Source organism: Brachycentrus maculatus, unplaced genomic scaffold (genome assembly GCF_059751285.1).
Source record: "Brachycentrus maculatus isolate JH-2025_06_01 unplaced genomic scaffold, ASM5975128v1 h1tg000038l, whole genome shotgun sequence".
In the NCBI taxonomy this organism is placed as follows: domain Eukaryota; kingdom Metazoa; phylum Arthropoda; class Insecta; order Trichoptera; family Brachycentridae; genus Brachycentrus; species Brachycentrus maculatus.
The window spans coordinates 810001-827500 of record NW_028280792.1 but is presented as its reverse complement, the minus strand read 5'-3'; the positions used below and the strand labels follow the sequence as shown (position 1 = coordinate 827500).

The 17500-nt window shown below is 30.6% G+C and overlaps 1 protein-coding gene and 1 non-coding gene across 2 annotated transcripts in view; both read right to left on the bottom strand.

The window, feature by feature from the left end:
* Dscam4 (Down syndrome cell adhesion molecule 4) overlaps positions 1-17500 on the bottom strand; it is a 70255-nt gene that overhangs the window by 37719 nt on the left and 15036 nt on the right. The window contains exons 4-7 of the mRNA XM_088276585.1: positions 5680-5841; positions 4906-5220; positions 4334-4453; positions 3458-3631 (exon numbers count right to left, since the gene is read on the bottom strand). Of these exons, the coding sequence (XP_088132711.1) occupies positions 3458-3631; positions 4334-4453; positions 4906-5220; positions 5680-5841 (771 nt within the window). The remainder of the gene's footprint in view (positions 1-3457; positions 3632-4333; positions 4454-4905; positions 5221-5679; positions 5842-17500) is intronic.
* Positions 12692-12764, bottom strand: TRNAV-CAC (transfer RNA valine (anticodon CAC)). Its single transcript has one exon. It is a non-coding gene; the product is annotated as a tRNA-Val (tRNA).

Here is a 17500-nt window from a genome sequence, read left to right as displayed (position 1 = left end):
ATATTTGTATAATACAATAAAAACACTACACATTTTTACACCTCAGTATAGATGAATAAGAATATAAAAGTTTGGCTATTTATAGAGTTTATGACCTGTCAAAGTCTGGTTAAATGATCACTTTACACACGTGTAACATTCACCATTCTACCCATGATTGATAAACACACTACCTACTCAATTATTGGGACTCATACATACAAATATGAAAAATCTCATGCAGGATGACCAAGTGATCACACGAACGATCACTTTACACACATGTGTAGGGTGATTACTTAACCAGTTTGTGACAGGTCAAAAGCCCTGTATACACCCAGACTTCTTCATATTCTTCTCTATCTATGTTGAGATGACAAAATGTAAAAATAACTGATTTGGACACGTCTAATAACGTTGTGAAAAACTTTTTAAGTTTTTTCCACTTTGTTTTTATTTGACTAGTGACCGGGTTTCGTCGTAACCGACATTATCATACTGGTCTGATGACATTGGTAATAACGAAACTCGGCAACTAATAAAAATTATTTACTTGTTGTTTCATTATATAAAATGCAGTTCCACCAAGAAATGTCAGTACAAAATTTAAATTTAACAAGGAGATATTTGTATTTTTACTTTATTCACAAATATTTCAATTATCATGCTATTTTTTTGTGTGAGCCTAACATAAATCAAAAATATATCAAATTTTGAACAGTGGTTTCGAACTCAAAAACTCTCGCTTTTAAATTTAACTAAGATTCGTCACCGTAGTCCGCCTCCGTAGTGTAATGGTCAACATACTCGGCTACCGTTCTGGAGGTCCGGGTTCGATTCCCAGGGGGGTTATAATAAATATAAGTGTTTTTTTCACTCTAATATTTATTCAATATTACACTGGACTGGTACCTGAAGTGGAGGGCTGATCACCTTTCCTTCATGTGTAATCGATCGAGGTAACACTGCGTTTATACGAAGCAGTGCCCTATGCACCATTGGGGTGCGGTAAGGAATTTATTATTATTATTTATTAAGATCCGTCACTGTTGCACGATTACAGATAGTGGAGTGGCGATTTTTGTCACCAAACAAATAACAGAAGGTGTATCCGCCATCTCATCTCGTAAATAGTGTTTAGGTTAGGAGCGATGGCTTGAGGGGATGAATATTCAGTAGCCGTTCGTCTGAGAGTCCAATTCTTTACCCGAGCCCCGCAAACCTTGCCATTAAACCTGATTAAATGGATACAAGATGTCGGTGAAGACAAAACGCATGAATTAAACATGAAGATGAGCAGAAAAAACCTCTACAAGTTAAAAAAAAACATCCGGTCGAATCTAGAATTTTTTAAAGAGAAATACTTGTGTTTTTATTATTTATACAAAAAAATTGAATTTCTTACTATTTATCTGACTCAAGAGTCCGCGACACTAACCACGGACCACAACCCGACACCAATGAATCTCACAACCTTGAATCTTCTCTTCTTTTCAATTTATTTCACTATTTATAATGAATGGTGTATAGGGCATTGCATTGAATAAGCAAAAAAATATCGTTAAAAAGAGAGGCCACTGTTTTCTCAAAAGTTACCTAAGTCAACAATAATTGCGGAACGAATGAGTGAGGAAATAACGGGAAAACAAATATGAGGCAATGTAGTAGTAAATAGAATCAAAAGAAGACCAAGGAAAACTTGACACGTTGAAGTATTTCAAGTATTCAAAAGTGATCATGGCGGGTATGTACGAGGAGATGCACGAATGTGGAAGAGGTGAATAATGTTTTCAGACTAGATTTTCAATACTACTTTGAATTATATGTACTAATTTGAAAATACATGTTTTTGAAAATTCTTTTTTTTTTAATAAAATATAATACGACGTCCAATTTGTTTTATAAAACTTTCAATTTGAAGTGAAAAACCTGTAGAATAGTAAATATCGCATAGTGTTTAAATAAAGTGATCAATTAAACCGGCAAATGTAATGTCTCAAACCCCGTGAATATCCAGACTTCCATATTCTTCTTCATCTATTAGAAGATAATATTGAAATATCAACATTTGTTCTCCGAGTAAACATCATAAAAACTTATATACATTTTTAGTTGCAACTAGACTGTTTGAATTTAAATTGCATAAAACATTTATAACGCAACCAGAATAGCCGAGAGGTGATAATAGGACATCCAATACCTCCGACTATCTGCAGCTACAACCAACATCATTAAATAATTCATTTTTCCTAGTCTGTCTTTAAACATCGAGTTACACTCATAGTCTGGAAGCTTCAAGGCAAAAGGTATCGAGATAAAAATTGTTAAAAAAATAATTCCAAAGCTAAAAAAAAAAAAAACTCTCTAAAAACGATAAAAGAAAGAAACAGTATATTTATTATTATTTATATTTTATTTATTACTTATTGGATTAAAGAAAGTGAATGATTATATTATATTGGATTGAAAATCGAATGAATGTCGGCGATTTATTCTTGTAGATAGTGACTAACGAGATGACTATTTAATCGGTTATCTTATCGATTTGGTTTGGTGTACGAATGAATGAATCTATGAATGAAAATATAAGAGCTTCTGCTTAATAAAAAGCTTCTTTACATCTTACCAATAGTTGTCTCTAGTGAAGTTCTAGTGATTCAAGAACAAGGTTTCTAAATTGGTTCATATATACAGAACTTCCAAGAATTTGAGTAGTGTGGTTGTCAATAATGGGTACAATTGGTGAATGTTACACGTGAGTCAAATGATCACTTAAACCAGCCTATGACGGTCGTCAGCCCCGTAAATGCCCAGACTTCCATATTCTTCTTCATCTTTGATGAGATGTCAAAAAATAATATATCAATGAATTAATGGATATAGGTTATTTTAAGCTCTAATATTTTTATTTATTTATTTTATTCATTTATTTCATTTATTTTAACTTCATGTGCAGAAAAAAGTACATTGGCGGGCTTATTGCTAAAAAGCAATATCTTCCAACAATAATATTTTTAATTTTCTTACTTACGTTTTAACATTAATTTTTGATACTTTTTTCTTGATTTTTTTTTAGTTTTTCAAGTTTTCCATCTATTTTCTGGTTTAAAATTATTACAGTTAGACATTTTAACATTTCAGAGATGTCAACATGTAAAAATAACTCCTAAGTTGAGTAAAACAGAATTGGACAAGCTGAAAATGTTGTAAATTACAATTACATACGATAGTGAAACATATTTTTTAAAAATTATTTTGCATAACTGCGCATCAACTTTTTTTGCACAGTTAAACGTTCATCATTTTGCCCATCGTTGAATATGCAAATTGCAATATTTTGAGTGTGTCCAAATAAATCGTCACAAATTCGGAATTAGCTTCAATCAGGAGTTATTAATACCAACATTTTCATTGATATTTTATCTAAGGTAAAGAAGTATTTGGACACACTCAAAACGTTGTGAAAAAAAAAACTCACCGTTGACTTTGAGGAAGATCAATTTGCTGACTCCAGTGCCGATGTTGTTTCTCGCTTCGCACAAGTAGTGGCTCTCGCTGTCTTTACTGATCCTCGTGAACACCAAGGACCCGTTGGGGTACAAGGACACGTTCGGTTCGAACAGGAACTCCTTGTACTCCCCAGGAGTATCACCTGAATAACAAAAAAATACATAAATGCATTAAACAAAAATACAAGTGCTTAAAGTCTCTACGGAATACAGAATCAGAAAATGAAATATATCTGAATTGTCTTCGATGGAGTGTCAACTAAACTGCTGCTTTTTTAGGGTAGTTTCAGTCGATGCTACTAATTTCTAGATTTAGAATTGAGTAAAATAAACATAATTGATGTCGTATGTACTATTGGATGCCGGTAAGGTTCAAAAAAGCCAATTTATATTTGGTTTAATTTTTAAATGACTATGGAAATAGAAGCTGGTTGTACTTTAATTTGCATAGTAATCGAAGTTCTTTTGACCAAAAGAGGTATGTATTTTTGGATTTTTTAGTTCTTTGTACGTTACCTTAAAGTGAGTTAATTATGATTTGTATGCTTTACTGGTAGGTGCTTACTCTTGTTATGTGAGAGTGATTCTGAAATGGATATTGTTTTAGCATAAAGTTGTTTGACTATTATAAATTGTAATTTGTTTATTTCCTCTGTGAGAGTCCGTCTCGGAACTTAAATTATTATTTTCAATTCATATTTTGGGCAATTATTATAACACTATTTACTCGTACTAGTCCAATCAAGAATCCCATACTGTAGAGTACACTGACGTAAAGCGTAGTAATTTTTTAAATAATACTTTTGTATTTATGATAAATAATAATACATGTAAAAAGTACTTACCGACTGCTTTCCTCCAGGTGATGGTAGGTTCAGGATGGCCGGAAGCGCCACAATGGAGAGATAGATCCTGTCCTGCAGCAGCACTGGCGTCTGTCGGCTCCACAGTCCATCTCGGAGCAACTGCGCAGAAAACAAGATATGTTGAAGAAAGTAGATTGATGATAGTCTTAGTGGAACAGGTAGAAAAGTTCAAATATCTAGGTGTGGATATGTGTGGTTAAACGGATCTAACATGAGAAGTGATGGAGCAAGTAAACGAGGCTGCATTCATTTCAGAAAGCAAACAAAGAGATGAATTGATAGCTGGGAATCGACATCTGGGGAGGTTAATTAGTCCCTCTTAAAAACAGACCAGAAAGGGAAGCAGAAGAAAGAGAAAGTGAAAAAGAAGAAGGAGAAAGAGAAGCATAAGAAAGAGAAAGTAAAGAAGAAGAAGGAGAAAGAGAAGAAAGTGAAGAAGGAAAAGAAAGAGGAGAAGTTGAAGAAGGAGGAGAAACAAATGAAGTAGGAGAATCAAAATAAGGAGAAAAAATAGAAGAAGGAGAAGAAGGAGATTGATAATAAGTAGTTACCGTTGACAGTGAGCGGAACCGTGAACTTCTCGGTGCCGGCCACGTTGCTCGCCACGCAGGTGTAGTTGCCGCTGTGCGCCGAGGTGATCTGCTCGATGAGCAGCCGCGTGGAAAACTCGTCGAGGCGGCTGGCCGTGGCGGGCGGCGGGCCCGGCTGCGCGCCCTGCGGCGGGCCCGTGTGCAGCGGCCGGCCGTCCTTCTCCCAGCGGAACGCCACGGGCAGGTCGCCCTCCAGGATCTGGCACGAGATGGCGGCGCGCATGCCCTCGCGCAGCAGGTTGGTCATCGCCTGGATCGGCATGATCTTCGGCGGCACTGGACAAACAAAATTATTTCAACATTTTAAGTGTGTCCAAATACTTAATAATATTTAAAATTAATGTTTTACTTAGTAAATACCACTATTTCTTAAAATCTACTGTGACACGTGTTTCGATACATTCCGCATCATTTTCAAACACCGTATGAAAATGTTATTTAAGCTAACTTAAGAAATAATAAAAAATAAAAAATAAATCATCCGTTCCACATGTCTAAACCATCTCAACATACATTACGTTCAGACTTCCATATTGTTTCGTATAAAACGTTAGGTCTTCATCATTAGATGAGACATCTATAATATTTATATATCATTTTAAGGGTTCCAGTGTCTGATAAATAATAGAATTAATAAATAATAAAAATTAAGGATGTCTGTTTATTTTCAGATCTTTGAACAGCTGAAGCCATAAAAATATGTCTGAATCAAAGTTAAAAAACAGTCTAGCTTACCAATAACAAGGACTTCTATATCTCTTCTGGCTGACAGTTTCTGCCGGCTGGTAGCTTGGCACGTGTACGTTCCAGCATCCTCAGCTCTCTGGGCCTGCTCCACTACCAGGGTGCCGTTAGGATACACTCGCTGTCTTCTTGTTAGCGGAAGGACTTGACCATCTGTGGGCAAGGGATAAAACAAACAAAATATTAATAATGGCGATCTGGACATATGGCAATCAGCAAGTTAATTTCAAACAAAATCGTATATTTAAAAATGAAAATCATAACCATTTAACGTTTATAACGGAAATGGATTTTAATTAATTGATGGATTGGATTTAATTTATTAATTTATTTTACCTTGAAGTAAAGTTTGCAAGACTCTACTAAGGTTCATATGGAGTACATACACAATAATTAAAATGCAATTTGAACCTAAGGGGCTTGCACACTTTTCTATATACAAGAAAATGAAAACAATTTAATGAATTCACACAAAAAATATGGATACTATTTTATCTCAATTCAATTCAATGTTTTAAGTAATAAGATAAGAGTAATCGTATTAAAAAACTGATTGACAAATTAAGAACGACTTCTTTGAAAGAAGCTATATATTTTAGTTTTTGGATGTATCATATAAAACTAAGCATGCCAATCTGAGCACAAATTTAGTTGCGTTATGTATGTATATTTATAGCTTCTAATATATTAATGAATTTATGCTTTGAAGGATTGAATATAAAACGTAAAAACGGAAATAAATGCCATCCTAAGTATCAATCACACCTCTTAAAATAATATCTCTTTAGTGCGATGAAATGATTCCACAGCAATTAGTATTAAACATCGTAGAGACACTGATTTTTGGAGTTAAAATCAGTCATATTCCTTCACGAACTGCACTGGTTACGTTTTCCCGAAAGGATAGCATTTGAAATCTATCTGCTTATGTGTAAATCAATGCATAATACAGCCCTAGAGTGTCTAAAACAGCTGTGCATTCCAGACTGATAAGCTGATAGACGTATCTCGCTTCGATCAGCTACAACTGCCATGGGCAAAGTGATCTTACCATCTCGCATCAGTGCACTAAATTAGTTGAACGTGCCTTTGCTGATATAGGGGCTATGAATTTATCATCCATACCATTTGTAGTGGCTCAATTATTAAAAATAAAAAATAGTTTTTTGTTTGTTATAGAAGACTCTTAAATATACGTTTCAACATTTTAAACAAAGGAAAATATTAACAACATAATACTTTAAAAAATATGTGAACATATAAATTTATGTTACAATAAATCTATAAAATATACATGTTCAATGAAAGACAGTTGAATGTTAGGCAAAAAGTGATTACGTAAGCTAGCTAAATTCTAAACTTCCACCTTATTTTGTATAAAAAAACGATAGATTAGTCATTTTGAGTTGGGACACCTATAATATTGATATCGTTCACTCCTTTCAACAACATCAAAAATCATCAATTTTCAGTTGTGTATGTTTTCGGAATACCCAGAAAATATACTATATCCCAGCAAAAGCGGCATATTTTCAACTCAATATTTACCTTTTATGTATTTATTTTAAATCAAAAAGAGTTTTTTTTGAGTCTACTAAGTTGTATTTTAATAATTATATTGTGACAATTGTTTCGCCTTGTTAGGGCATTATCAAACGAATGTCGAAACATTTGTCACAATATAATTTTTTATGTGTTTTTGTTATTAAAATACAACTTGGTAGACTCAAAAAATCTATGTTTGATTTAAAATTAATACATAAATTGAAATGGAGTTCCACAAATTAAACGCCAAATCAATAAATCAATATTTACCCGCTACAGGGCAGAAAGTGTTGTTTTTGCATTTTGAAGAAAAGGTATTGTTTAATAATTTTTTTAAATATACTAAATATTTTTCAAATGGAGAAAAAACATTCAGGTTTTACCTAAAAAGATGTGTTGCACAGTAAAAAGTTCAATAAGTGGCTTGATATTTATTTTCAAAACATTTCATTACATTCTTAAACTTTAAAAACGATCTCCTGAAAAATCAAGTTTTATGATATATGACGTTGTTGAAAGGAGAGAAACGAAATGTCATCCGTAAGGTAAATAAACCAGTGTGTGATCTGTTCAGAATAAATTATAATAAATTAAAGAATAAAAACTTTAGAATGTAGCAATAACGTAGGGTTATCAGTAAAAGGCTTCAAATATTAAATAATCTATTTTAGTATTTGAATTTAAAAAAAAAATAAGACCACTTCATGTAGAAATCGTAGAACTACCAAAGCAAATTCAAGATTTGTTAAAAAAAAATTTTTTAACTTAAATTAAGTTGATATATCAAAATATTAAAAAAAAAACTAAAGACCATGAAGAGACAAGTTTAAATAATAGTTATATCCTACTTGAGTTATTTCGACTCAAGAGAGAAATTTATTATAAAATAATGAAATTAAACTGTTTTAAAATCACTATAAATATTTTATCATAACTTAATTATAAAGTCTACCGGTTTCGAAGCTAACCGCTTCTTTATCAAGACTGATTAATACTAAAACACTATCTACTAAACAATATTCAAAATATTTGACGGTTAGGGAAAGAAGCTTTGGTAGATCTCAAGTGGCTTTATTTTTTGTGTTGATTGGCAGTCACAGTCAAAAGGGATCAGGGATGATGAGTGATTGGAAACGTATTTAATACTTTTTTAATCAAACGTGAATTGAGATGTAAATCTTTAAAGATGTAAATCTGTAAACAATTCTTTTTTATACAAGCTGTACCCGTCTCCGCGGTGTAATAGTTAGCGTGGTTAGCTATCAAGCTGAAAGTCCCGGGTTCGATTCTTAGGGGGGGAAGGGGGTGAAAATAAGTATTAGTGATTTACTCAAATATGTATTTAATATTATGCTGGACTGGTCCCTGAAGCGCAGGAGTGATCACCTTGCCTTCGTGTAAGTAACGATAAAGATAACATTGCGTTAATATGATGCAGTGCCCTATGCATCATTGGGTGCAGATAAGGGTTAGAAAAAGAAAAAGAAGTAGCTGGCAACGCGTCGCTTTGGCTCAGTCTGGTTAAATGTAAAAGAAAGAAATAAGAAACCATGCTTTCTAATCAGTTGAGAGAATTCTCGTATTGTTTGTTATTTAAAGTGCAGAGAATGAGAAGGAATATAACGAGGGAAGAAATATCCTTGTCTTTGAAACAGGATGCTCTATGATTAGGTTGTTATGTCCTTTGAAAGCAAAAAGTACAAAAGACGTGATTTCCTAGAATGTACCATTATAAGGTAGAGCTTTCATTGATGGCCCTATTAATTAACTTCTTTAAATTAAAGTCAATTTACATAATAGTATAATGAAATATTTTAAAAGCACTTTTTTGTATCCAGTATCAATGTACTCAGCTTATTTGTAAGGTTTTTTCATTAATTGATTCGGCAGTTACTTTGTGGTAAAATCTATCCATTTTTAATTAATACCACTATTTACTAAGTAAATAGTGGTATTTACTAAGTAAAACATTAATTGAAAATGTAAGATATATAGTACTACTATAACATTATACTACCGTCACGCCGAATAACTACAGGGGTAGGCAGAGGCGGTGGAACGCCACACTCTTCTGTCCTGACACACTCCTAGTTTCCTTCTCATCCATACTACTCAAAGTTTTGGAATAAAAGTGTAAATCATGGGTAAAATGAACACGTTTGTAAAGTGATCACTAAACAAGCCTATTACAGGTCGTAAACCCTGTAAATGCCTAGACTTTCGTATTCTTTAACTATGTTGAGAAGTCAAAAATGTAAAACGCGCCTTTAGTTTTTTTCTAAAGATCATCTCACTCTCACTGTTTTTAACTACTGGTGGAAAAGTATTCCATGCCATCGATCCAGAAACAGCAAAGACACACTACAAAATTGTTTGAAAAAAAATGTGGCAATTGATCTGCCTTATTATGGCATTTTCAAACGAATGTCATTACAAACATTCGTTTGAAAATGCAATAACAAGGCGAAACAATTAACACAAAATTTAACTTTGTTTTTTTAAACAATAAAAAATAGTAGACTCAAATCAGTGTTTAAATATATAAAATTGTAGACTTATTAAAATAAAGACCAAAAATATCGACATCAAAAAAATAAATAAATTGGAGTTTCAATAGAAGTTTATTTGAATCCAATTTAAGTCGGGATAAAAACAGCCAGTAACATGGATTCTATAAAAAAGCGCTCGCCTCTCCAATTGAACATTTTCTCATTAAATTCACTTTGAAGTGGCCAATAAAGGTACACGTTCTCCGAGTACTTATGTTATGGACGTTTTGGAATCCCGATACGTTGCAGTTATGCTCCAAAGCTTATTTTTACTGCTCCAAAGCTCACAACCCCAATTTGGAAGATCAGAGAGTTAAGCTTTCGTGGCTTTTCAAAAGCGATCGACGACTTGCTTTAGAGAATTTAACGCTGTGGGAATAATAATTCTCCCAGCGCAAAACAGTATCGAAAAAACATATACAATATTTTCATTTATTTTTTCGATACTCTTTTAACGCTCAAAATAAAGATAAGAGATTTTTGAGTCTAATATTGATTGGATTTTTATCACCCAGGATATTATTGATTTAATTTATCTTGCAATGCAGTGCCCTATGCACCATTGAGTTGGGATAAGGGCTAGAAGAAATAATTCTTATTTAGCATGAAAATATTTAAATTAAAAATAAATAAAATTTCGATAATTCCATTAAATTTTAATGAAACAGATTCTTTCATTAATTGATTCGACAGTCATTTAGTGGTTATATGTATATCTATCTATTTTTAATGAAATTTATACCCGGCAAACATCGCTATCTCTTTTTTTTTAATGACACGTGTTTCGAAGCAATCCGCTTTATTATCAAATACATCGTTTGATCATGTCAATATTGTCAAACACCGGTGTCAATATTGTCCGACTGTGTCAACATTTCAATATTTTTTGACAATGTCAATACAAGTTTGTATTGACTTGTATTATTTTTGTGCTGTTTTTATCCCTGTCTTTTGCATGATTATAATACCTCTCTCGTGGTCATTTAATTCTTTAATGTAACTGTTTATTTATGTATATATTATTATTTTAATATAATTACAAAACAATTGTCATTAATTTCTTTGACTAGTCATTTCTACATTTGACAAATCTTGTACAACAATATTTTGAGTGTGTCCAAATACTTGTTCACAAATCTGGATTATCTCAAATTATAGTAGTTATTTTTCACATTATTTTTTGACATCTCAACATCTCGTGATTAAAATCCAGGAAAAATCTTAAATCTTAAAAAATCTTTTGTGATTGAATTACTATGTTTCGAAGTTAGATCATATATATATACATATATATATATATATATATATATATATATATATATATATATATATATATATATATATATATATATATATATATATATATATATATATATATATATATATATATATATATATATATATATATATATTTATATAGAATTTCCAAGAATTTTAGTAGTGTGGTTGTCAATCATGGGAAGAATTGGTGAGTGTTACACGTGTGTAAAGTGATCACTTAAACGAGACTATCACGGCCGTAAGCCCCATAAATTCCATATTCTTCTTCATCTATGTTGAGATGTCAAAAAATATTATCTTATACTAGTTACGCTGTGCCTCTCAAAAAAAGAGTAGGCTCTTGTGCTTGGAGAGGGACTTACACTCAATGTTTATTGTTTATACTTATGAATGATATAACCGTTTTTTTTCTTATTATAGTATGTATATTTGTATTTACAAGATATCCGTTTATATCCTTAAAGCATTACATGGAAATGTATTGGAAGTTTGTTCACTTACCGCAGTTGTTCCAGCTCAAATACGGAACATTTTCTAGACTTGTTCGAAGAGAAAACGAACAGTAGAGCTCTCTCGGAAGAGCTAAAGGGAGTAAGTAGTTGTTTGTTTTTTCGCTTCCTTGGCTTCAGATACCGAGAGACGCAGAGGGTTTGTTGTAACAGAAACAGTCGGTAAATATTATACTATTCACCATCTGTTTGTTACAATCGCGTCACTAAGCATGTTACATTCCAAACAACTGTTGCGGGAAACGGAAAAAGCGAATGATAAAATATAGGCAAACCTCGTTTTGCGACGGCTCGATTTACGCCGATTCACAATTACGCCGGTTGGTGCCGGCCGTAGGGTTCTCTTATCAAGAATAGGGTATCACAACTCGAGAGGAATATCTAATTTAACATACTTCTCCTATAAAGGATGTAAGACTCGTTTTATGTATATAATTGCCGATTTAATCAAAATTTTCATTCATCGTTCTCTTTTGAAAAATTCGCCTTCGTAAAAACGTTGTTTTTATAAGTTGGTAACGAATGACGTCACAGAAATGAATCCACACCACTACTTTTACAACTCTATAAAACAGATACATAAAGGGATACGCCCCATAACACACCCTATGATATATACAGTAATTTAAACAAAAACTTAAATTCTAATAATAATTTAATAAATAATATATTATTTCCAAATTCTTCACCTTTGCTTTCCATTTTTCCTTTATTTTCAAACTCCACCCACTTGACTAACCCCCCACCCCCTTACTTACCCCTCTCCTTATTTATAGAACAGATAATTATTTATTATGTTTTAGTTTATATTTAGACCTGAAGATGGAAGCATAGCTTCCGAAACAAGTCATCAAAATATAAACTCAAGTGGTAAAAAAAATAAGTGTTTTACTTTTACAATGATTAAAGATCATGTGAACACTGTATCAAACAGATGCGATGCACCATGAATTAATTAATGGAGGGAAAGAAACTGGACTAATTAAACCAAATTGTTGTTATAACTTTCCAAATATAAAAAAAAGTATGTAATGTTTTCTATTATGTATTATATTTTACGTAATTAGTGTAATTAATAATTCAAAATAAATTAAAATAAAATAAAAAAAAGAATAGACTTGTTTCCGCCCGGGATCGAACCGGGGGCCTTGTGCGTGTGAAGCACACGTGATAACCGCTACACTACGGAAACAGCTGGCGACATCGAGAATTTTATCGTATAAAACTAGTGCAGGGTACATTCTATTTTCGAATATCAAGATTGCAACTCCAATACTGATAAGTCGTTAGATAAGAGAAAGTAGTTTGTCCAATGAATTATTTTAGAATTATTACCGAGTAGGTAAATAAAATCTGTAATTTTTTTTTATTTCTTTTTATTTATTGGAAAACCAACAGAACATTTAACAAAAATAACATTATATAGTCGAATAAAAAAATAACATTCCAATTAGAGGTTTTCATTTAAGTAATCTAAAAATAAAAATAAACTGTCATGTACATAGAAGTATATTTACATAAATAAACTTACATTACATTTTTTCTATCAAATAATATAAATTTTCTTTATCAAAAAGAAACATTATTGATGTCTGTTTCATTAAGCATTACATTGCACATATCGCAGGCTCCATTTAAAAATTAATTTTGGTAGGACTTGGTGTGCATTTTATATACATATATATATATATATATATATATATATATATATATATATATATATATATATATATATATATATATATATATATATATATATATATATATATATATATATATATATATATATATATATATATATATATATATATATATATATATATATATATATATATATATATATATATATATATATATATATATATATATATATATATATATATATATATATATATATATATATATATATATATATATATATATATATATATATATATATATATATATATATATATATATATATATATATATATATATATATATATATATATATATATATATATATATATATATATATATATATATATATATATATATATATATATATATATATATATATATATATATATATATATATATATATATATATATATATATATATATATATATATATATATATATATATATATATATATATATATATATATATATATATATATATATAAATAACATTTGTTCGAGAGGGTAAATAAGTATTTTTTTTTATATTGACAAAACAAAATGTTTGGGTAGCATTTAGGAATAACAAAAACACTTGAGTAAGTATTAATAATCATTAAAAAAATTAGCTTCCACTTTTGAAAATACTATTGAAAATATTGTGATTCATTTGTCTTCTTTCTCTCTTTCAAAATTTTATTTTTACAATGTCAAATCGTAATAATTTTATTATTGATTACCTGACAATGGAATGATTATCCGAAACCGGTTGTCACGAATTAGTGTTTATAAAGTGGTATTACACAAAGTAAACAATTCATGATGAGAAGAGTGTTTTATTAAAAAAAAAGTGTTAATTTACAGCATAATAACAAAATTCCTTACATATTTTTTTTTTACAAAAATGTTCATAATATTAGTATATAACCACTCACCGAGATTAAATCTCGGTGAGTGGTTAAAATGACTAACCACAAATCAAATGCTCTAAATATTAATAGTATTGAGAATAAAAAAATACCAGTTGTTTGTGGTATGAATCTCTCAATTATGGGTGTTTTGCCAAAAAAATAAAAATTAGGAATCGATTGCTACGAACAGATTTACTGCGTAAATCGCGTTAAATTAAAGTTTAAGCGACAGTTCGGGTTTAAGAGGAATTTGCAGGGGCAATAACTCAAGCCTCCTTTGCAAGAAACGCCAGGGGCGTCCGAATGGATTCGCGATTAGCCGCGGGTTATTCCTTGGACGAATTTAGAATTGTAATGAAGTGTGGAACGGAACGGGGAGGCGGGATAAGCTCCCGGAAAGCTCAGTGCGGTGGAGTGAAAACATTTTAAGGGATTTGATTCAATTCAAATAGGGATTTGTCTCTTTTTCCGCGTAAACCTTGGTGACGGTTTATTTCCGCGGTTCCTAACCTGTGGTATGCGTACCACTGGTAGTACGCGAGTGGCTAGTTGGTGGCACGCAAAAAATAATCAGCAATGGCGGACATGAAAACAAAAAAAAAACAGACACAAACAATCTATTTAAACTTTACTTAATTAATTTTGTTTCCATATATTTTCTATTAATATCGGTATTTTTTTGAAAAAATGCCTGCGGCGCATTTAGTGTTTTTTTTAAATACAAATAATTTTATTTAATTCAAAGCGTTTTTTTAAAATAAAAAATAGTTGATAAAAAAGTACTTCTTTAAATGTCCTGATTTTGAATTTAGACAAGAAATTAGCTTCGGCATCTTTTATTAAAAAAACATTGCGATATGTAAAGTTCAAATGTATAATTCGTCTTCTTCTTTCTTCTTTTTCCATGTTCGCTCCCTAGGTGGAGCATATGGCCAATACGAGACAATGTATAATTATTATCATAAAAATATGTTATTTTTTAACTAAAATATAAAATAGTTTTGGCAAATATAGTCACCTAATAAAATAGCATGGATAATAGAATTTAAAAAATTCTCGAAATACAATAATGTGTACGATTTTCTAACAAGTGGTACGCGAGACAAAAAGGTTTGGTAACGCTGGTTTATTTATCTGTGCGCTGGTTTCCGCGAGGACATGAGACTGATTCGTTTTTATAAATGCGAAAATAGTTGTGCTCGTTGGAATAATTTTGATAAATGTATTTTGATATTTTTTAAAAAATATGTGCTGAACAAAAAAATGTGGCTTTCAGTTAAAAAGGGTGGACGTTATATTTAAGGCTTTTTAGAATATAAATCGGAATTTGAGTTTTCTTTTAAATTTACTCGTACATTGGAATTTGACTTAAAAAAATAATATTTAGTGAATATGTTTTTTAAATGATTTTTTAACTCCTTGCTTTTCAAAAACTATTTTTTTTCAAATCCATACATTTCTTTCGAAGAAAAACTATTCTTTCAATACAAAAACGGTGTTTAAGGAAAAAAAAGTCAATTACGTCAATTGTTATAAATAAATAAATGCGTTCTTGTTATAAATAAATATCGAAGATAAAGATAAAGATAAAGAAGGGGAAAACAAGAAGCGAACAAATGAAATGGAAATGAATTTGCATATTTTTTCTTTTTAGGAGTATTTACATTTGGAAAAATTCGGGGAAATCAACTTTTGATGATAAACTTTTGACATCTGATATAAAAACGTATCTCCTGGTAAATATAATACATTTTAAACACGCAATGCTTGTTTTTGGAAAGGGATTCTATTATAGCTATTAATATTGATATATAATGAACTAACAAACTGGCCATAACTTCGCTTCCCCGCAGGGGTATGCAGAGAGAAAAGAACGCCACGTCAATCTGTCTTTGCAAACCAACTTTGGTTATTCCACATTCCACGCCGACTATTCCGACTCCTGACCCGATCACTGACAAGTTTTTTAAATACTCGATCATATCAGGTTTTCTTCGGTCTTCCTTTGCTTCTATTACCAACCACATTCACCTCATAAATCTGTTTTATTGTCCTTTCTTCACTCGTTTGATTCACATGCCCAAACCATCTCACCACATATTTATTACAATAATTTTTATCACGCTCATCTCAGCCTTGCATTTTTTTTCTTATATCATCATTCGAACATCTATCATACAACGTTTTGCTGCATATTCGTCTGTGAGAACGCACTTCGACTACATTCAGTCTACTTTTATCCTTCTTCTGCCAAATCCATGCTTCATTTCCATACATTAGGATTAGAACCAAGACATTTAGCTTTTGGTGATAGCCATTTATTTGCTACAACTGAATTCAATACACCAATCACTGTATCTATTTTTTGTGTTATATATATATATATATATATATATATATATATATATATATATATATATATATATATATATATATATATATATATATATATATATATATATATATATATATATATATATATATATATATATATATATATATATATATATATATATATATATATATATATATATATATATATATATATATATATATATATATATATATATATATATATATATATATATATATATATATATATAAATAAATGATCTAAAATTCCCTTTTAAGACACAGTTACAACTAAAAACATTCGTGTCATTTTTGGTATTTGTGTGTGTTACTTTTTTCTTTCGTAAAGTTTTTTGGCAGTAAAGGACATTTACTCCAAATTTCTCTATTTGCTTCAAAACCAGTAGCAGTAGTTTGTCTAACTTACACACAAGCCTTGCTTTTCTTGTTTTCCTTTTCCAAATTATTGTAAGCACCTACTTTTCTTCCTCGACATTCTTGCCAATAAAGCAGTATTATCATTTAACTTATTTTTTTACGACTATGCCATATACATCTCTTAAATTTAATTAAAAATATGTTTTCAAACATTATTTATTTATTTTATCATTTTTATTTATGTACCGCTATCTACAATTGAAAGTATGTTTCTTCTCCTTCTAGCCGTTTTGATTTATCTAGTTTCGTAAAATAAATTAACTCAAAATGAAGATTCCGTCACTAAATTACTGTATCTGTTTAGATCATTAAGAACCGGTCACTCAACTTCTATTATTGAACAAGTCATTAAGACCTGGTCACTAAATCACAAAAACTGAACGGTTCGTTAAAACCCGGTAACTCAATCACTGTAACCGAACGGGTCATTAAGACCTGGCCACTTATTTAGTATCTTACCATAATAAGCGGTGTTTCATAAGCCGTAGCTAGATTTCAGAGTCACTTGGATATTAAGTAAATTAAAGAAAATTGAACAGATTATCAAAAACTGGTTTATCACGAATGA